This window comes from Symphalangus syndactylus, chromosome 13 (genome assembly GCF_028878055.3).
Source record: "Symphalangus syndactylus isolate Jambi chromosome 13, NHGRI_mSymSyn1-v2.1_pri, whole genome shotgun sequence".
Classification (NCBI taxonomy): Eukaryota; Metazoa; Chordata; class Mammalia; order Primates; family Hylobatidae; genus Symphalangus; species Symphalangus syndactylus.
In genome coordinates, this window is record NC_072435.2 from 91,957,986 (window position 1) to 91,980,594 (window position 22,609).

The following is a 22,609-nucleotide window of genomic DNA, read 5'->3' on the forward strand; positions in this document are numbered from 1 at the left end:
AATCTATAGTGATTTTGTTATCTTGATAAAAAATAACTTTATGTATTATAACCCCAAAAATTGCCACTAATTAATTTTGTGTATCTGTGACATAATATTTCAGTAGTTTAATTTTGTTAGTTATGAACTTGTCTGTGCAAGAATAGCTATTCTAAATATTTTTGTTGCTTTTTTGGGATCTTTGCGTAGATACTGAGAACAAATCAATGTAAAAAGACCAGTTGACCTGCTAAATCAATTTATATTTATACCTGCCATTTACTTCATATTGCAGATTACATTCAGATATTTTGGCAGAGACTTCTTCAATCCTCCTGTACCTTTTTCTTAGAAATATTTTTGTAACAAGTGACATCAAAATTAAAGAAGAAAATCTTTTCTGTGATAATATTAAAGGCAATGAGATTTTCCCATCTCAACAAGTAAGTGAATTAAAGTGACTAAAAACATGTCAGATTCACTATATTTTTTTCTTGATGTTTTAAGGTCATGTTTTTTGAGTGATTGCATAGCTTGTCTGGTGAATGGACTGAAAGGACATTGTATGATTATGCGACTTTATGTGATATTTCATGTAAGTTTCACAGGCCCGAGTTCATGTTTTTTTCTCTTCTTTTCAATTTATCTCTTTTCCCCCGTGTATAAAAGTATTATATATTTCAGACATTCGAAAATATATAATGTATAAAGTGAAACCCATTGTAATCTTATCACCTCCAAGAATACAACAATTTTGCTTTCATATAATTTCTCTAATTTAAGAATGTATGCCTAGACAAATCTGTTATTATTATTTATGAAAATGGGATTATGATCTACTTGCTATTCTGAAGCTTGCCTTTTTAACACTTTTATAATATATCTTGCACATATTTTCATGCTGGTATATATCAATCTGTCACATTTTTTTCAATTATAATGTTGTCTTCATGGAGGCAGGAATGTAACCTCTCTCCTATTGATAGGTTCTTAGTGTGGTTATGAACATTGCTGTATGTACATCTGCAACTCTGTAATGCTCTTGCATTTAGTAATGATCCTACATTATTTTTTTTTCATTCCTGCTCGAAGTTCACTTTTCTTTCTCTCTTTCCTTCTTTAGGTATGGAGGCTTTAGCTGTCTATGTTTTTTACAGTTGCTATTTCCTACCCATCCATTAACTAATTAATTAATTAATTAACCAAGACATTGTTACATGGGACTATGCCAGTTTCTGGGGATATAAAAGTGAAAAAAATCATTCTTTGCCCAAGACAAGTTCACTGTCCTGTAGAGCCCAAGTACTCACAACCATCTCAACCTGTTCCTACTAAATTACCTTCAGTTTCTTCTTTCAGCATATTCAATCTGAAAACAAAGACAATTTTCAAGTACTTCAATGAATTCCAGAATGGTAGACTACCATTTTAGTAAAAACTGACTATATGGAAATTTCTGGTTACCACTCAGTTTCTTTATACATAATCTTGAATATATATATCTAGAAAAATAATGAAATCTTTCCCCAGGAAAGGAAAAAGAGGAGTAAGAAAGGATTACTACTTTTTAAGTGGCATTTACTCTCAAAACCTTAACTTTACATTTTACTATCATTTAAATTTAAGTAGCAGAAATATAATTAGCAGAAGCATAATAGCAGGTTAGCTTGGTTTACTGAAAATTTACCATTTTCTTTCAAATCAAAAAAGGAAATGAGAACCTGTTAATCAAATGGGGGCAATATTATAGAGATGTTATCTATTTTAATTGTTAATATAATTTATATTTTTGAAAACCAGATTTTTTAAACATAAAAATATAGCCAAGTTTTTAGCTTATTGATTAAAAAACTGGTTTCTGTTATGATACTTGTGTTGTTTTATGAAAAATTTTGAAGTTTAATTCTAAGATCGTGCTATCTATAGGTAGCATTATTGGAGAGTTAGAGTTGTTTCTGAATTTAGATTTTTTAAAATACAAACACTCATGTTGTTTTTAGCCAGAAGGATCACATTTTCTACCCATTCTTCTCCGTAGAGACACGTACGCTAAGCACTTATGTTGAATCTGAGTAACAATGCCTGTTTCTTTACAGATTGCCAGACTGATTGAATGTGAGAGAGTATTAGTGGCATTGGAAATTAGCAACTTCCTAAATGATTCTAGCTATGTCCTTCAAGCTGTGACTCAATGTTATGGCCTTCTTGCTCCCATAATCTATCACAATATTGTTTTGGTACCTGTTGTACAGGTAAGGGTATTCCTCTCCCCAAGAGAAGGGAATCTTTATAAAGGCAACTTAACAGTTCATTTTAGAAAAGAAAAGCCATGTATCTCTTATAAAGGGCAAATAGGTCAGGAATCAGTATTATGAAATTTTAGGAGTTAACTGAAAAACAGTTTAATAAATTATATGTTTGGGTACATATAGATAAGGACATAAAACAGGTTTCTCTGAAAATATTCGTCCTTGTTCCTGTCCATATTTAAATATTGGCAATTTACCTTTCTAGAGTTTTAAAGTTATTTTAATTTTTATGTTCTTGTAGTGTCAGAAACAACATTTATTCAAGGCATATTGTTAAATCCATCATCTGGAGAAAAACATGGTGGAAGACCCAAGACAAAATACCTGGTGTCTTGGTGATGGAGGAGTTAGGATTTATGGAAAAAGGGTAGCTGAGACCTGGCTGAAAGGATTATATAGTTTTTCATGTTTCTTAACATATCACCGTGGATTTAGTGGCTTGAAAGGACACTCATTTACATTCTCATAGTTTCTATGGGTTAAGAGGTTGAATACGGGTTAGCTGGGTCTTCTGTTTAGGGTCTTAGGAAGTTGAAATCAAAGTCTTGGCCAGGACTGTGATTTCGTCTGTGGCTTGAGGTCCTTTTCTGAGTTCCTTGTTATTGACAGAATTCATTTCCTTGAGGTTTTACATAGGAGGTCCTTAGCTCCTAAAGGCCTACTACTAATTCCTTGCCACATGGCCCTTCCACATCATGGCCCTTTGCCTTTTCAAGGCTGTTGGAGATTACATTACCTAGCTAGGGTAATGTAATCATGAGACTGATGAGCTTATCACATTCAGGAGCCCCACCCACACTCAAGGGGAAGGAATCATACAGGGTGTGTACACCAGGGGGAAGAATCTTGGGGACCATCTTAGAATTCTTACCACAGGGAAGTAATGAGAGATGTAAGATTTTGCTGCTGAATCTTGCAGAAAGTTATCGCCATCATTGTCACTGTCATCGTCAGCATTATGATCATCACAGACACATTTTTTGTCATCCTAGAAGATGTGAGTGAACTCACACAAAGTCCAAAAATTTTTAGTACATGATCGAGAAGACTAACTAGACAGTTTGAGTAACTTAAAAAAGATTCACCTTGGAGGGGCTCTATGGAGCATAGGTGTGTCTCCTTCTCCTACATTCCCTACAGCTGCTGGAGATCTGCCTCCAGAGTCTAAAATCTAGACTCATAGTTGACAGCCTTCTGGGTCAATTATAAATAGATGGAGCAGTTTTCTCAAGTGTGGAGTATGGTTCATCCAAAACCCAAAGGTGCCGACCTGGCATGGTCTTTCTTTTTAAAGGTGAGAGATGCCAGATGTCAGACCTACTTTGGAGGGGGTATCCCAGCCTCCCCCAGATATTTAATGTGGCAGCCCTCTGAATCTTCACTGAGCCTGTTTCTACCCATTGGAAGGTGTTTATCAAGGTCTTCAATGTACTTGACATTTCTTGATCATTAAGTCTGAGTAACATGATGTCATTGATATAGTGGCCCAATGTTTTGTTTTGAGGAATGTCCAGAAAGTTCATATCCTTTCATATAAAATTATGTCAGAAGTTATAAGAATATTCATTGTCTTGGGACAAGACTTGAAATGCATACTTTTATCTGTCCAGTGTTAATGGGAACTAGGATAGAAAAGAAAACATTAGCTATATCAATGCATACCTTTTAATATGTGTTAGCTTAGCAAAGATACCACATTGGGAACAGCAGCCGCTCAATTGGCTGAGTTTACGGTAGTCCACTGTTACTTTCTAGAATCCCACTGATTCAGGATACCTTTGGCTAGAGAATGGATTATAGCTATGGGAAGTCTTAGGAAAGAAGTCTCTAATTGAATTGTATTGTTTGGAATTGGAAAAGATCAGTAGACCAGAGGCTGGTTTCCAGAAATAGGCCTCAATATATATGAGAACGTAATATATGACAGAGTTGGCATTCCCATTCAGTGGGAAGAGAATGGACATTTTTACTAAATGGTGGTAAAATGCCTGGATATTCATCTGAGAGAAAATAGAGTTTGACCCCTATTTGTACCATATACAAAAAGTCCAGATTTATCAAAGACTTAAGTGTAAAATAAAGCAAAAACTTTCGGAAAAAATTTCCCAGGAGATGACATGTGCAGTCCAGGGTTTGAGGGGAAACATTTCTAACCAAGACTGAACTTCTAACAGCAACAAAGAACCTATGTGTAACAAAAAGGACTATAACAAAGATAGAAGAACATTTATAGATTTGGAAAAAAAAACATCTCCAAATGTGTCAAAGGGCAAGTATACACATGTGTAACAAAAAGTCTTACAAACTGACAATAACCTAATAGAAAAACAGGCACAGGATATGAATAAGCAGTTCACAGGAGAGCAAATCCAAGTGAGTGAGAAACATATGAAAAGATGCTCAAATTCTAAATAGTCATAGAAATTCACATTAAATTAACAATGTAATATCACTGGCAGGATTGAAAAGATTTGCTGGTGAAGATGTGGGACAATTGCATTCTCATTCATACATGGGGGAAATGTGAATTGTTACAAGCATTTGAATTTTGGTAAAATAATTTTAATTTAAATTAAATTAAATCTAATTTTAAGGAAGATTAAAAACAAATATACCTGACATGGTAGTCCCTCTGCTAGTAATTTATCCTATAGAATAAAATTTTAATAAAATTAAAAATACATTTATCTGACACAGCAATTCTTCTGTTAGTAATTTATCTTATAGAATAAAAAATCCATTTGAAATAATGTCATTCCTAGTTCCACCTCTTGGTTCCTGGACCTGAGGAACCTACTGGGACACAGTGCTACACACTGTCATTGGTTTAGAATGTATACTGTGTTCTGGAGGATGGTATCTCATCTTTACTGGGTATCATCTCAAAGCTGACATCTTGATTGCTAATCATAGTTGGCAACTGAGTATGTAAAAGGGTATTTACTGTGACATTCTTGTTGTTGGTAAAAAAGCTGGTGACAAAGAGAAGTAACAGTACCCCCAGTTTGTACAACCATGAAAATGTGCACCATGAAGTCCTGGAAAAGGCTGAGTAAATAATGGCTGATCCACACCAAATAATATTATACAGCCATTAGAAACAAACAATGAATTAGAGCTATACCTGTAGACTTAGAGCATTTCTCACCAGACATGGTTGTCCAAAAACCATGTCTGGTGAGAAGTGTTCACAACCAAAGATGTGGTTGAAGGAAAAAATACACACTTCAGAAAAGTATTTATAAATCTCATTTTGTAAAACAACAACCCTCCTAGGTACATCATATTTTTATACACATATATGTATTTATATTTATATGAGCTTTGGGAAAACTCCAAAACTACTAGGGTGTTCACATGATTTAGGGATATGATATGGTAGCATAGGAGAGGGTGATTAGGGTGGGGAGGAATTTAAAAAGTCTTAGAGATGAGTGTACTATAACAATAGTAACAATATTGTTAGAATGAGAGCTTGAAGCAATTAATGTGCCCCCAAAGAACCAACATTCATATATTAATTTGTCCTTTAGGTTAATCTAAATGGTGAATGATTGATACAATCTTGCGCTACTTTTGGAAAGCTAAACTTACTCATCTAGCTCTTGATCAAATTCAAGATCATATAATATGAAGCAAGGACAATAGGAAGTAAATGCCAATATTAATTGATTTCCTGAGATATGAATGTTTGGTTTTAATTTTAAAGGAAACTATTATTACAAGTACCTGGAATCACTATGTAATATTTAATATGCCATATAAGCTTCCAACTGGTTTTTCAAGGTCCTTCTATACATGGATGTGATAGTTTCTCAAATACATGTCACATTCTGACTATACCTTTTATGCTACTTATCAAAATATGCTTTGTTTTATAGTCATTTGTGTTTTTACTTTATTCTTTCCACTAATTTTCAAGTTGCTGCAGGTGAAGGACTAATCTCAAAATTGAATGTATCAACTTTATCTCAGTGTACTTTCCTTTATACCTAATAAACAATTTATCAGTAATTATTGATAACAATAAAATTTTATGTCTTAAAGCTTGCATGATTTGATTGGAACATTTTATAATGAAATGAGTAAGGATGACATTTTAAAACAAAAATCATTGCGATTCTAATTTTTAGATCCTGATAAAGTGTATAGTGGTTTTGCAAGGACTACCAAGTATTGTCTGCTTGAAGAAACATACTGCGAGCTTTGAAAGTATACAGCACATGATAGCTTGTTGTATCTTCTACATAACAAAGGTATTTATCTCATTCTTTATCTAGTATTATAATATTTAGGAGCAATGGTGATTTGGAAAGTCTACTTTTAATCACAATAAGAACACTTTTAAAAATGGCACCCCAAAAGCATTTTTAGATCAAAAGCAAGTGTAGAGGCTAAACATTATAGAATAGCAATCTGTTGTTGAACTTTTTGATGAAACTGTGGTGCTTCACTAACTAAAACTTGATGTTATTGAAATAGCATTAGTATATATATATATTTTATTATTATTATACTTTAAGTTCTAGGATACATGTGCGTAACGTGCATGTTTGTTACACAGGTATACATGTGCCATGTTGGTTTGCTGCACCCATCAACTCGTCATTTACATTAGGTATTTCTCCTAATACTATCCCTCCCCCAGCCCCCCTCCCCCCAGTAGGCCCAGATGTGTGATGTTCCCCTTCCTGTGTCAATGTGTTCTCATTGTTCAGCTCCCATTTATGAGTGAGACCATGTGGTGTTTGGTTTTCTGTCCTTGTGATATTTTGCTGAGAAGGATGGTTTCCAGCTTCATCCATGTCCCTGCAAAGGACATGAACTCATCCTTTTTTATGGCTGCATAGTATTCCATGGTGTATACGTGCCACATTTTCTTTATCCAGTCTATTATTGATGGACATTTAAGTTGGTTCCAAGTCTTTGCTGTTGTGAATAGTGCCTCAATAAACATACGTGTGCATGTGTCTTTATAGTAGAATGATTTCTAATCCTTAGAGTATATAGCCAGTAATGGGATCACTGAGTCAAATGGTATTTCTAGTTCTAGATCCTTGAGGAATCGCCATACTGTCTTCCACAATGGTTGAACTAATTTACACTCCCACCAACAATGTAAAACCATTCTATTTCTTCACACCCTCTCCAGGATCTGTTGTTTCTGGACTTTTTAATGATTGCCATTCTAACTGGTGTGAGATGGTATCTCATTGTGGTTTTGATTTGCATTTCTCTGATGGCCAGTGATGATGAGCATTTTTTCATGGGTCTGTTGGCTGCATAAATGTCTTTTTTTGAGAAGTGTCTGTTCATATCCTTTGCTCACTTTTTGGGGTTGTTTGTTTTTTTCTTGTAAATTTGTTTAAGTTCTTTGTAGATTCTAGATATTAGCCCTTTGTCAGATGGATAGATTGCAAAAATTTTCTCCCATTCTGTAGGTTGCCTGTTCACTCTGATGGTAGTTTCTTTTGCTGTGCAGAAGTTCTTTAGTTTAATTAGATCCCATTTGTCAATTTTGGCTTTTGTTGCCATTGCTTTTGGTGTTTTAGTCATGAAGTCTTTGCCCATGCCTATGTCCTGAGTGGTATTGCCAGGTTTTCTTCTAGGGTTTTTATGGTTTTAGGTCTTACATTTAAGTCTTTAATCCATCTTGAGTTAATTTTTGTGTAAGGTGTAAGGAAGGAATCCAGTTTCAGCTTTCTACATATGGCTAGCCAGTTTTCCCAGCACCATTTATTAAATAGGAAATCCTTTCCCCACTACTTATTTTTGTCAGGTTTGTCAAAGATCAGATGGTTGTAGATGTGTGGTGTTATTTCTGTGTCCATTGGCCTATGTGTCTGTTTTCGTACCAGTACCATGCTGTTTTGGTTACTGTAGCCTTGTAGTATAATTTGAAGTCAGGTAGAGTGATGCCTCCAGCTTTGTTCTTTTTGCTTAGGATTGTCTTGGCTATGCGGGCTCTTTTTTGGTTTCATATAAAACTTAAAGTAGTTTTTTTCCAATTCTGTGAAGAAAGTCATTGGTAGCTTGATGGGGATGGCACTGAATCTATAAATTACCTTGGGCAGTATGGCCATTTTCATGATATTGATTCTTCCTATCCATGAGCATGGAATGTTCTTCCATTTGTTTGTGTCCTCTTTTATTTCGTTGAGCAATGGTTTGTAGTTCTCCTTTGGATTCCTAGGTTTTATTCTCTTTGTAGCAGTTGCAAATGGGAGTTCACTCATGATTTGACTCTCTGTCTATTAACAGTGTATAGGAATGCTTGTGATTTTTGCACATTGATTTTGTATTCTGAGACGTTGCTGAAGTTGCTTATCAGCTTAAGGAAATTTTGGGCTGAGATGATGGGGTTTTCTAAATATACAATCATGTCATCTGCAAACAGAGACAATTTGACCTCCTCTTTTCCTAATTGAATACCGTTTATTTCTTTCTCTTACCTGATTGCCCTGGCCAGAACTTCCAATACTATGTTGAATAGGAGTGGTGAGAGAGGGCATCCTTGTCTTGTGCCGGTTTTCAAAGGGAATGCTTCCAGTTTTTGCCCATTCAGTATGATATTGGCTGTGGGTTTGTCATAAATAGCTCTTATTATTTTGAGATACGTTTTATCAATATCTAGTTTATTGAGAGTTTTTAGCAAGAAGTTGTTGAATTTTGTCAAAGGCCTTTTCTGCATCTATTGGGATAATCATGTGGTTTTTGTCATTGGTTCTGTCTATGTGATAGATTACATTTACTGATTTGTGTATGTTGAACCAGCCTTGCATCCCAGGGATGAAGCCCACTTGATCGTGGTGGATAAGCTTTTTGATGTGCTGCTGGATTTGGTTTGCCAGTATTTTATTGAGGATTTTTGCATCGATGTTCATCAGGGATAATGGCCTGAAATTCTCTTTTTTGTTGTGTCTCTGCTAGGCTTTGGTATCAGGATGATGCTGGCCTCATAAAATGAGTTAGGGAGGATTCCCTCTTTTTCTGTTGATTGGAATAGTTTCAGAAGGAATGGTGCCAGCTTCTCCTTGTACCTCTGGTAGAATTCGGCTGTGAATACATCTGGTCCTGGACTTTTTTTTGGTTGGTATGCTATTAATTATTGCCTCAATTTCAGAGCCTGTTATTGGTGTATTCAGAGATTCAACTTCTTCCTTGTTTAGTCTTGGGAGGGTGTATGTGTCCAGCAATGTATCCATTTCTTCTAGATTTTCTAGTTTATTCGCACAGAGGTGTTTATAGTATTCTCTGCCAGTAGTTTGTATTTCTGTGGGATTGGTGGTGATACCCCCTTTATCATTTTTTATTGCGTCTACTTGATTCTTCTCTGTTTTCTTCTTTATTAGTCTTGCTAGCAGTCTATCAATTTTGTTGATCTTTTCGAAAAACCAGCTCCTGGATTCATTGATTTTTTGAAGGCTTTTTTGTGTCTCTTTCTCCTTCAGTTCCGCTCTGATCTTAGTTATCTCTTGCCTTCTGCTAGCTTTTTTTTTTTTTTATTATACTTTTGGGTTTTAGGGTACATGTGCACAATGTGCAGGTTTGTTACATATGTATCCATGTGCCATGTTGATTTCCTGCACCCATTAACTCGTCATTTAGCATTAGGTGTATCTCCTAATGCTATCCCTCCCCCCTCCCCCCACCCCACAACAGTCCCCGGAGTGTGACGTTCCCCTTCCTGTGTCCATGAGTTCTCATTGTTCAATTCCCACCTATGAGTGAGAACATGCGCTGTTTGGTTTTTTGTCCTTGCGATAGTTTACTGAGAATGATGTTTTCCAGTTTCATCCATGTCCCTACAAAGGACACGAACTCATCATTTTTTATGGCTGCATAGTATTCCATGGTGTATATGTGCCACATTTTCTTAATCCAGTCTATTGTTGTTGGACATTTGGGTTGGTTCCAACTCTTTGCTATTGTGAATAGTGCCGCAATAAACATGTGTGTGCATGTGTCTTTATAGCAGCATGATTTATAGTCCTTTGGGTATATACCCAGTAATGGGATGGCTGGGTCAAATGGTATTTCTAGTTCGAGATTCCTGAGGAATCGCCACACTGACTTCCATAATGGTTGAACTAGTTTACAGTCCCACCAACAGTGTAAAAGTGTTCCTATTTCTCCACATCCTCTCCAGCACCTGTTGTTTCCTGATCTTTTAATGATGGCCATTCTAACTGGTGTGAGATGGTATCTCACTGTGGTTTTGATTTGCATTTCTCTGATGGCCAGTGATGATGAGCATTTCTTCATGTGTTTTTTGGCTGCATAAATGTCTTCTTTTGAGAAGTGTCTGTTCATGTCCTTTGCCCACTTTTTGATGGGGTTGTTTGTTTTTTTCTTGTAAATTTGTTTGAGTTCATTGTAGATTCTGGATATTAGCCCTTTGTCAGATGAGTAGGTTGCAAAAATTTTCTCCCATTCTGTAGGTTGCCTGTTCACTCTGATGGTAGTTTCTTTTGCTGTGCAGAAGCTCTTTAGTTTAATTAGATCCCATTTGTCAATTTTGGCTTTTGTTGCCATTGCTTTTGGTGTTTTAGACATGAAGTCCTTGCCCACGCCTATGTCCTGAATGGTATTGCCTAGGTTTTCTTGTAGGATTTTAATGGTTTTAGGTCTAACATATAAGTCTTTAATCCATCTTGAATTAATTTTTGCATAAGGTGTAAGGAAGGGATCCAGTTTCAGCTTTCTACATATGGCTAGCCAGTTTTCCCAGCACCATTTATTAAATAGGGAATCCTTTCCCCATTTCTTGTTTTTGTCAGGTTTGTCAAAGATCAGATAGTTGTAGATATGGGGCATCATTTCTGAGGGCTCTGTTCTGTTCCATTGATCTATGTCTCTGTTGTGGTACCAGTACCAGGCAGGAGAAGGAAATAAAGGGTATTCAATTAGGAAAAGAGGAAGTCAAATTGTCCCTGTTTTCAGATGACATGATTGTATATCTAGAAAACCCCATTGTCTCAGCCCAAAATCTCCTTAAGCTGATTAGCAACTTCAGCAAAGTCTCAGGATACAAAATTAATGTACAAAAATCACAAGCATTCTTGTACACCAATAACAGACAAACAGAGAGCCAAATCATGAGTGAAATCCCATTCACAATTGCTTCAAAGAGAATAAAATACCTAGGAATCCAACTTACAAGGGATGTGAAGGATCTCTTCAAGGAGAACTACAAACCACTGCTCAATGAAATAAAAGAGGATACAAACAAGTGGAAGAATATTCCATGCTCATGGGTTGGAAGAATCAATATCGTGAAAATGGCCATACTGCCCAAGGTAATTTATAGATTCAATGCCATCCCCATCAAGCTACCAATGACTTTCTTCACAGAATTGGAAAAAACTACTTTAAAGTTCATATGGAACCAAAAAAGAGCCCGCATCGCCAAGTCAATCCTAAGCCAAAAGAACAAAGCTGGAGGCATCACGCTATCTGACTTTAAACTATACTACAAGGCTACAGTAACCAAAACAGCATGGTACTGGTACCTTCTGCTAGCTTTTGAATGTGTTTGCTCTTGCTTCTCTAGTTCTTTTAATTGTGATGTTAGGGTGTCAATTTTAGATCTTTCATGCTTTCCCTTGTGGGCATTTAGTGCTATAAATTTCCCTCTACACACTGCTTTAAATGTGTGCCAGAGATTCTGGTATGTTTTGTCTTTGTTCTCATTGGTTTCAAAGAAGATCTTTATTTCTGCCTTCATTTTGTTATTTACCCAGCAGTCACTCAGGAGCAGGTTGTTCAGTTTCTATGTAGTTGTGCAATTTTGAGTGAGTTTCTTTCTTTTTTTTTAAATATGCTTTTATTTTTCTGTGATTACAAACACAGCTGAATATCAAATGCACAAAGTAAGAATTATACGGGGAAAAAAATCAGATGCGTTCAAATACATATCACCTTTTCAAGGCTATTTCCATCCAGAATAACCTTGGTTTGCCAGGGCCAATAGAAAGAAGTCACAAAATCGCCTTAGTCAAATTTTGTGTTTGCTTTCTTCTATAATTCCAATACCTCCACCATCAACGACTTGAGATAGCTGCCGAGGTGTTATATAATCCAGTGCCAGTGTCTTCATTCATTCTACAATGAAGGCTGTCACTTCACACTTGGAAGGTTGCACAGCAGCCAGGCAGAGGCGCTCCTCGCTTCCCAGACGGGGCGGCTGGGCAGAGGCGCTCCTCACTTCCCAGACGGGGCGACCGGGCAGAGGCGCTCCTCACTTCCCAGACTGGGTGGTGGCCGGGCAGAGACGCTCCTCACTTCTCAGAAGGGGTGGCGGCCGGGCAGAGACTCTCCTCACTTCCCAGACAATGGGCAGCTGGGCAGAGGCGCTCCTCACTTCCCAGAGGATTGGCGGCCAGGCAGAGACTCTCCTCACGTCCCAGATGGGGCGGCTGGGCAGAGGCGCTCCTCACTTCCCAGACGGGGCGACCGGGCAGAGGCGCTCCTCACTTCCCAGACCGGGTGGTGGCCGGGCAGAGACGCTCCTCACTTCTCAGAAGGGGTGGCGGCCGGGCAGAGACTCTCCTCACTTCCCAGACAATGGGCAGCTGGGCAGAGGCGCTCCTCACTTCCCAGAGGATTGGCGGCCAGGCAGAGACTCTCCTCACGTCCCAGATGGGGCGGCTGGGCAGAGGCGCTCCTCACTTCCTAGACGGGGTGGCAGCCAGGCAGAGGCGCTCCTCACTTCCCAGACGGTGGGCGGCCGGGCAGAGGCGCTTCTCACTTCCCAGATGATGGGTGGCCGGGCAGAGGCGCTCCTCACTTCCCAGATGGGGCGGCCAGGCAGAGGTGCTCCTCACTTCCCAGACGGGGCAGCCGGGCAGAGGTGCTCCTCACTTCCTAGACGGGGTGGCGGCCGGGCAGAGGCTGTAATCTTAGCACTTTGGGTGGCCAAGGCAGGCAGCTAGGAGGTGGAGGTTGTAGCGAGCCGAGATCACGCCACTGCACTCCAGCCTGGGCAACATTGAGCATTGAGTGAGCAAGACGCTGTCTGTAATCCCAGCACTTCGGGAGGCCGAGGTGGGCAGATCACTTGAGGTCAGGAGTTGGAGACCAGCCTGGCCAACACGGCGAAACCCCGTCTCCACCAAAAATACAAAAACCAGCCTGGTGGTGGTGTGCGCCTGCAATCGCAGGCACTCGTGAGGCCGAGGCAGGAGAATCATGGGAGCCCAAGGCAGGGAGGTTGCACCGAGCCGAGATTATGCTGCCGCACTCCAGCCTGGGCAACAGAGGGAGACCGTCTCACCAAAGAGAAAAGAAAGAAAGAGAGAGAGGGAGGGAGGGAGGGAAGGAAGGAAGGAAGGAAGGTAGGTTGAGTGAGTTTCTTAATCCCGAGTTGTAATTTGATTGCACTCTGGTCTCAGAGACAGTTTGTTGTGATTTCTGTTCTTTTACATTTGCTGAGGAGTGTTTTACTTCCAATTATGTGGTCAATTTTAGAATAAGTGCAATGTGGTGCTGAGAAGAATGTATATTCTGTTGATTTGGGGTGGAGAGTTCTGTGGATGTCTATTAGGTCTCCTTGGTCCAGAGATGAGTTCAAGTCCTTGATACCCTTGTTAATTTTCTGTCTCATTGATCGGTCTAATATTGACAGTGGGGTGTTAAAGTCTGCCATCATTATTGTGTGGGAGTCTAAGTCTCTTTGTAGGTCTCTAAGAGCTTGCTTTATGAATCTGGGTGCTCCTGTATTGGGTGCATATATATTTAGGATAGTTACCTCATTTTGTTGAATTGATCCCTTTACCATTATCTAATGGCCTTCTTTGTCTCTTTTGATCTTTGTCGGTTTAAAGTCAGTTTTATCAGAGACCAGGATTGCAACCCCTCCTTTTTTTTGCTTTCTGTTTGCTTGGTAGATCTTCCTCCATCACTTTATTTTGAGACTATGTGTGTCTTTGCATGTAAGATGAGTCTCCTGAATACAGCACACTGATGGGTCTTGACCCCTTATCCAATTTGCCAGTCTGTGTCTTTTAATTGGGGCACTTAGCCCATTTACATTTAAGGTTAATATTGTTATGTGTGAATTTGATCCTGTCATTATAATGCTAGCTGGTTATTTTGCCCATTAATTGATGTACTTTCTTCATAGTGTCGATGGTCTTTACAATTTGGCATGTTTTTGCAGTGGCTGGTACCGGTTGTTCCTTTCCATGTTTAGTGCTTCCTTCAGGAGCTCTTGTAAGGGAGGCCTGGTGGTGACAAAATCTCTCAGCATTTGCTTGTCTGTAAAGGATTTTATTTCTCCTCACTTATGAAGCTTAGTTTGGCTGGATATGAAATTCTGGGTTGAAAATTCTTTTCTTTAAGAATGTTCAATATTGTCCCCCACTCTCTTCTGGCTTGTAGGGTTTCTGCCAAGAGATCCACTGTTAGTCTGATGAGCTTCCCTTTGTGGGTAACCCAACCTTTCTTTCTGGCTGCTCTTAACATTTTTTCCTTCATTTCAACCTTGGTGAATCTGACAAGTATGTGTCTTGGGGTTGCTCTTCTAGAGGAGTATCTTTGTGGTGTTCTATTTCCTGAATTTGAATGTTGGCCTCTCTTGCTAGGTTGGGGAAGTCTCCTGGATAATATCCTGAAGAGTGTTTTCTAACTTGGTTCCATTCTCCCCATCACTTTCAGGTACACCAATCAAATGTAGATTTGGTCTTTTCACATAGTCCCATATTTCTTGGAGGCTTTGTTTGTTTCTTTGCATTCTTTTTTCTCTAATCTTGTCTTCTCCCTTTATTTCATTACTTGGACTTTCAATCACTGATATCCTTTCTTCTACTTGATCGAATCGGCTACTGAAGCTTGTTTATGCTTCATGAAGTTCTCGTACTATGGTTTTCAGCTCCATCAGGTCATTTAAGGACTTCTCTACACTGTTTATTGTAGTTAGCCATTCGTCTGACTTTTTTCAAGGTTTTTAGCTTCCTTGCAGTGGGTTAGAACGTGTTCCTTCAGCTTGGAGAAGTTTGTCATTACTGACCTTCTGAAGCCTACTTCTTTTTTTTTTTTAAAGTTATTTGTTTATTGTTGAATTTAATAATTTTTTTTATTATTATACTTTAGGTTTTAGGGTACATGTGCACAATGTGCAGGTTTGTTACATATGTATCCATGTGCCATGTTGGTTTGCTGCACCCATTAACTCATCATTTAGCATTAGGTATATCTCCTCATGCTGTCCCTCCCCCCTCTCTCTACCCCACAACTGTCCCCAGAGTGTGATGTTCCCCTTCCCGTGTCCATGAGTTCTCATTGTTTAATTCCCACCTATGAGTGAGAACATGCGGTGTTTGATTTTTTGTCCTTGCGATAGTTTACCGAGAATGATATTTTCCAGTTTCATCTATGTCCCTACAAAGGACATGAACTCATCATTTTTTATGGCTCCATAGTATTCCATGGTGTATATGTGCCACATTTTCTTAATCCAGTCTATCACTGTTGGACATTTGGGTTGGTTCCAAATCTTTGCTATTGTGAATAGTGCTGCAATAAACATACGTGTGCATGTGTCTTTATCGCAGCATGATTTATAGTCCTTTGGGTATATACCCAGTAATGGGATGGCTGGGTCAAATGGTATTTCTAGTTTTAGATCCCTGAGGAATCACCACACTGACTTCCACAATGGTTGAACTAGTTTACAGTCCTACCAACAGTGTAAAAGTGTTCCTATTTCTCCACATCCTCTCCAGCACCTGTTGTTTCCTGAGTTTTTAATGATGGCCATTCTAACTGGTGTGAGATGGTATCTCATTGTGGTTTTGATTTGCATTTCTCTGATGGCCAGTGATGATGAGCATTTTTTCATGTGTTTTTTTGGCTGCATAAATGTCTTCTTTTGAGAAGTGTCTGTTCATATCCTTTGCCTACTTTTTGATGGGGTTGTTTTTTTCTCATAAATTTCTTTGAATTCTTTGTAGATTCTGGATATTAGCCCTTTCTCAGATGAGTAGATTGCAAAAATTTTCTCCCATTCTGTAGGTTGCCTGTTCACTCTGGTGGTAGTTTCTTTTGCTGTGCAGAAGCTTTTTAGTTTAATGAGATCCCATTTGTCAATTTTGGCTTTTGTTGCCATTGCTTTTGGTGTTTTAGACATGAAGTCCTTGCCCATGCCTATGTCCTGAATGGTAATGCCTAGGTTTTCTTCTAGAGTTTCTATGGTTTTAGGTCTAACATGTAAGTCCTTAATCCATCTTGAATTAGTTTTTGTATAAGGTGTAAGGAAGGGGTCCAGTTTCAGCTTTCTACACATGGCTAGCCAGTTTTCCCAGCACCATTTATTAAATAGGGAATCGTTTCCCTGTTGCTTGTTTTTCTCATGGAAATATATGTGAGTGAAATCCCTGAAGTCAAAAGATAAGGACAAATCTTAAAGTTTTGTGACCCAAAGAACATTTATTTGCAATGGAAAGAGAATCAATTAGCTTCAGATTTTTTTTTTTTTTTTTTTAATCAGCGATGCTAGAAGTTAAAACACTGGAACAACGTTTGTAGAATCCTGAGGGAAAAAGACCGAGGTCCAAAAATTAATAACCAGCAAAGATATCATTCATTTGTCAGGGCAAAATAAGCATTTTCAGAAGTGCGGGCATTTAAAAAGTATTCTGCCCGTGTACTTATCTGAGGAAAACACTTGAGGAAATACTCTATCAAATGGCAATTGATTCAGAACAGAAATCCCAAGACAGGGAAAGACAAAAAGGAGAGGAATAATGGGAGCAATGAATCTTGCAATATATGTATTATTAAAATTAAATAGATAATAATGATGTGACTAGGACTTTGTAATATAAATGCTAAGTAGGGATTCTTTAAAGAGAAGAGTCATCCTTGAAGGAAAAATTTATTAGTAACCTAGAACTAAAACTTCCATCCTGTTTGGTGTAAGAAGAGGTATGAGCAGGTAAAGATTTGTGTTGTGTGTTTTATATATGCATATATGTACACACACACACAGACACATATGTGCACACATACATTTAAAATTATTTTTTGATAGAATATAAATGTGTCTCTCTGTATACATATTTAAAGGTGACTCAGAGAAATATGTAACCATGAGCAGAACTTTACAGCATATTAGGACTTCTGTTTTTTTTTTTTTTTTTTTTTGAGGCAGAGTCTCACTCTGTCACCCAGGCTGGAGTGCAGTGGCTCAATCTCAGCTCACTGCAACCTCTGCCTCTCCAGTTTGAGTGATTCTCATGCCTCAGCCTCCTGAGTAGCTGGGATTACAGGCATGCACCACTACGCCTGGCTAATTTTTGTATTTTTAGTAGAGACTGGGTTTCACCATGTGGTCCAGGCTGGTCTCGAACTTCTGACCTCAGGTCATCCACCTGCCACACCCTCCAAAACTGCTGGGATTACAGGCATGAGCCACCATGCCCAGCTGCATAGTAGGACTTCTAAATTGACAGAGAAAAAAAAATGAACAGGGAGGAGTGAGAGAGAGAAAATAGGAACAGGAAAAACTGACAAGGAGGAAAAATGGCTAATTTTCAGCAAAAGTAAGAAGGAAAAAGAGAAGATATAAGATGGAAGGAATATAATTAAGTATATTGATCACTTCACTGAATGTGAATTCAGAAGACAGAAATTACCAGATGGGCTAAAACATTAGGTTCAAATGTATACTATTTCAAGAAACAATCCTAAAACACGGTGACAAACAATGCTTGAAAAAATAAATGGATAGAAAATGGTACTGGGAAAATGCGAACAAATTAAAGGAGGAGTGGCAATTTTCATATCAGAAAAAGCAGAGTTCAGGGCCCAAAATATTAATCAGAACAGAGAGTCATTATGTAGTGTCCTTCAAATCTGTTCTGTCAGCTCACCCTTCTCTGCTCCTGAATGGCATTTGGTCACTTTGTGGTCTTAGGACAGTCTCATTGTCAAGTATTAAAAATCGAGTCTGAATTAAAACCAAACTTGAATTTTTTGCAGCAGCAAGGCAAAGGAGACAAATAAGATTATATGAAAAATGCCACAAAGGCATTTGATAACACTTAGTAATCTTTCATAATAAAATTTCTAATAAATTAGGAAAGGAAAGAAGCTATTGAATAATGACAAAGACGTTTACCAATATTTTACAGCAAGTATCATACTGAATGGCAAATTTCTGGAGCCATTTCTTTAAAAATCAGCTACAGGAAATAGATGCTGACTCCTAACAGTGAGAGTCAGTATTTTTAGAGGTTCTTTCTCATGTTCTAGATAACGATAGAAAATAATTTTATAATATTAGAAAAGTATAATTTATCTGTAATTGTACTGGTCTCAGAACCCCATGAAGATCTGGTAAAAAATTACTAGGATTACAAACAGAATATATAAAGTGATTCTATGTAATACACTTACAAAATGATAGGTTTTTAAAAATACTTGCAATAGTTAGAAATGGAGAGGGTAAGATATACCACTTATAATACACAATATTTAAAACTTAACAAAATGTTAAAGAATCTAAATAAAATAACTGTGGGATCTTACTGAGGGCCACAACATGAGATCTGAATATAGGACAGGTCACACCAAGTTCCTGAACAGGTAGACTTATTGTCACAGAAGTGCAGATCCTTCCTAAAATAATATTTAAATTTAATACAGTTCTAATTAGAATTCTAATTGGGTTTCTCTGAAGCTGATTAGTTTAAAAGTTCTCAATAGATATTACAGTTTGCCATAAGGCCACTTTATTAAAAAAAAGATGTCACAGAGTAATCGGCAAACAGTTCAGTGCAATAGAATAGAGAGTCTAGGAATGGCCCCTAAGTCTACAGAAGAAATTAATATGACAAAGGTAGCAATTTGATTCATTGAGAAAATAATAGTGTGTTATAATAGTTTATTTAATGAAAGGTGCTGGTATAACTTGACTGTTCATCTGAAAGTAAACAAAGCCAGAACCTTATCTCATGCCATAAATAAAATGAAGTCTAGATGGATTTAAGGATATTTATATGGCCTTGGAGTCAGGGGACACTTTCCTTGATAAACCACAAAATTCAAAAGATAAACAGGGAGTTATAGGGGGCGGTTCCACCATGGCCGAGTAGGAACAGCTCCAGTGTACAGTCCCAGTGTGAGCGACACAGAAGATGGCTGATTTCTGCATTTCCAACTGAGGTACCGGGTTCATCTCCTTGGGGCTTGTTGAACAGTGGGTGCAGGACAGTGGGTGCAGCCCACTGAGCATGAGCCAAAGCATGGTGAGGTATTGCCTCACCCGGGAAGTACAAGGGGTCAGGGAATTCCCCTTCCTAGCCAAGGGAAGCTGTGACAGACAACAGCTGGAAAATTGGGTCACTCCCACCCTAATATTGTACTTTTGCAATGGTCTTAGCAAACGGCACACCAGGAGATTATATCCCGTGCCTGACTCGGAGGGTCCCATGCCTGCAGAGCCTCGCTCATTGCTAGCACAGCAGACTGAGATCGAACTGCAAGGCAGCAGCGAGGCTTGGGGAGGGGCGCCCACCATTGCTGAGGCTTGAGTAGGTAAACAAAGTGGCCAGGAAGCTCGAACTGGGTGGAGCCCACTGCAGCTCAAGGAGGCCTGCCTGCCTCTGTAGACTCCACCTCTGGGGGTAAGGCATAGCCAAACAAAAGGCAGCAGAAACCTCTGCAGACTTAAATGTCCCTGTCTGACAGCTTTGAAGAGAGTAGTGGTTCTCCCAGCACGGAGTTTGAGATCTGAGAACAGACAGACTGCCTCCTCAAGTGGATCCCTGACCCCTGAGTAGCCTAACTGGGAGGCATCCCCCAGTAGGGGCAGACTGACACCTCACATGGCCAGGTACCCCTCTGAGACGAAGCTTCCAGAGGAACGATCAGGCAGCAACATTTGCTGTTCAGCAATATTCGCTGTTCTGCAGCCTCCACTGCTGATACCCAGGCAAACAGGGTCTGGAGTGGACCTCCAGCAAACTCCAACAGACCTGCAGCTGAGGGTCCTGACTGTTAGAAGGAAAACTAACAAACAGGAAATCCACACCAAAACCCCAACTGTACGTCACCATCATCAAAGACCAAATGTAGATAAAACCACAAAGATGGGGAAAAAACAGAGCAGAAAAGCTGAAAATTCTAAAAATCAGAGCGCCTTTCTCCTTCCAAAGGAATGCAGCTCCTCGCCAGCAATGGAACAAAGCTGGACGGAGAATGACTTTGATGAGTAGAGAGAAGAAGGCTTCAGATGATCAAATTTCTCCGAGCTAAAGGAGGAAGTTTGAACCCATCGCAAAGAAGCTAAAAACCTTGAAAAAAGATTAGATGGATGGCTATCTAGAATAACCAGTGCAGAGAAGTCCTTAAATGACCTGATGGAGCTGAAAACCATGGCACAAGAACCACGTGACGAATGCACAAGCTTCAGTAGCCGATTCGATCAACTGGAAGAAAGGATATCAGTGATTGAAGATCAAATGAATGAAATGAAGTGAGAAGAGAAGTTTAGAGAAAAAAGAGTAAAAAGAAACGAACAAAGTCTCCAAGATATATGGGACTATGTGAAAAGACCAAATCTACATCTGATTGGTGTACCTGAAAGTGACGGGGAGAATGAAAACAAATTGGAAAATCTGCAGGATATTATCCAGGAGAACTTCCCCAACCTAGCAAGGCATTCAAATTCAGGAAATACAGAGAACACCAAAAATATACTCCTCGAGAAGAGCAACTCTAAGACATAAAATTGTCAGATTCACCAAAGTTGAAATGAAGGAAAAAATGTTAAGGGCAGCCAGAGAGAAAGGTTGGGTTACCCACAAAGGGAAGCCCATCAGACTAACAGCGGATATCTCAGCAGAAACTCTACAAGCTAGAAGAGAGTGGGGGACAATATTCAACATTCTTTAAGAAAATTATTTTCGGCCGGGCGCGGTGGCTCACGCTTGTAATCCCAGCACTTTGGGAGGCCGAGGCGGGTGGATCACGAGGTCAGGAGATCGAGACCACGGTGAAACCCCGTCTCTACTAAAAATACAAAAAAATTGGCCGGGCGTGGCGGCGGGTGCCTGTAATCCCAGCTACTCAGAGAGGCTGAGGCAGGAGAGTGGCGTGAACCCGGGAGGTGGAGCTTGCAGTGAGCTGAGATTGCGCCACTGTACTCCAGCCTGGGCGACAGAGCGAGACTCCGTCTCAAAAAAAAAAAAAAAAAAAAAAAAGAAAATTATTTTCAACCCAGAATTTCATATCCAGCCAAACTAAGCTTCATAAGTGAAGGAAAAATAAAATACTTTACACACAAGCAAATGCTGAGAGATTTTGTCATCACCAGGCCTGCCCTACAAGAGCTCCTGAAGGAAGCACTAAACATGGAAAGGAACAACTGGTACCAGCCACTGCAAAAACATGCCAAATTGTAAATACCATCGATGCTAGGAAGAAACTGCATCAACTAATGAGCAAAATAACCAGCTAGCATTATAATGACAGGATCAAATTCACACATAACAATATTAACCTTAAATGTAAATGGGCTAAATGCTCCAATTAAAAGACACAGACTGGCAAGTTGGATAAAGAGTCAAGACCCATTGGTGTGCTGTATTCAGGAGACCCATCTCATGTGCAGAGACACACATAGGCTCAAAATAAAGGGATGGAGGAAGATCTACTAAGCAAATGGAAAACATAAAAAGGAAGGGGTTGCAATCCTAGTCTCTGATAAAACAGACTTTAAACCAACAAACATCAAAAGAGACAAAGAAGACCATTATATAATGGTAAAGGGATCAATTCAACAAGAAGAGCTAACCTAAATATATATGCACCCAATACAGGAGCACCCAGATTCATAAAGCAAGTCCTTAGAGACCTACAAAGAGACTTAGACTCTGACACAATGATAATGGGAGACTTAAACACCCCACTGTCAACTTTAGACAGATCAAGGAGACAGAAAGTTAAAAAGGATATACAGGAATTGAACTCAGCTCTGCACCAAGTGGACCTAATAGACATCTACAGAACTCTCCACCCCAAATCAACAGAATATACATTCTTCGCAGCACCACATCGCACTTATTCCAAAATTGACCACATAGTTGGAAGTAAAGCACTCCTCAGCAAATGTAAAAGAACAGAAATTATAACAACTGACTCTCAGACTACAGTGCAATCAAACTAGAACTCAAGATTAAGAAACTCACTCAAAACTGCTCAACTACATGGAAACTGAACAACCTGCTCCTGAATGACTACTGGGTACATAACGAAATGAAGGCAGAAATAAAGATGTTCTTTGAAACCAAGGAGAACAAAGATACAACATACCAGAA

General features: G+C 38.9%; 1 protein-coding gene across 2 annotated transcripts in view; it reads left to right on the plus strand.

Annotated features, from left to right (window-relative positions):
* Positions 1-22,609, plus strand: part of CFAP54 (cilia and flagella associated protein 54) — a 386,261-nt gene that overhangs the window by 104,147 nt on the left and 259,505 nt on the right. For both annotated transcript variants that reach the window (XM_055237476.1, XM_055237478.1), the window contains exons 24-26: positions 275-422; positions 2,076-2,231; positions 6,422-6,544. In XM_055237476.1, coding sequence (XP_055093451.1) covers positions 275-422; positions 2,076-2,231; positions 6,422-6,544 — 427 coding nt within the window. The remainder of the gene's footprint in view (positions 1-274; positions 423-2,075; positions 2,232-6,421; positions 6,545-22,609) is intronic.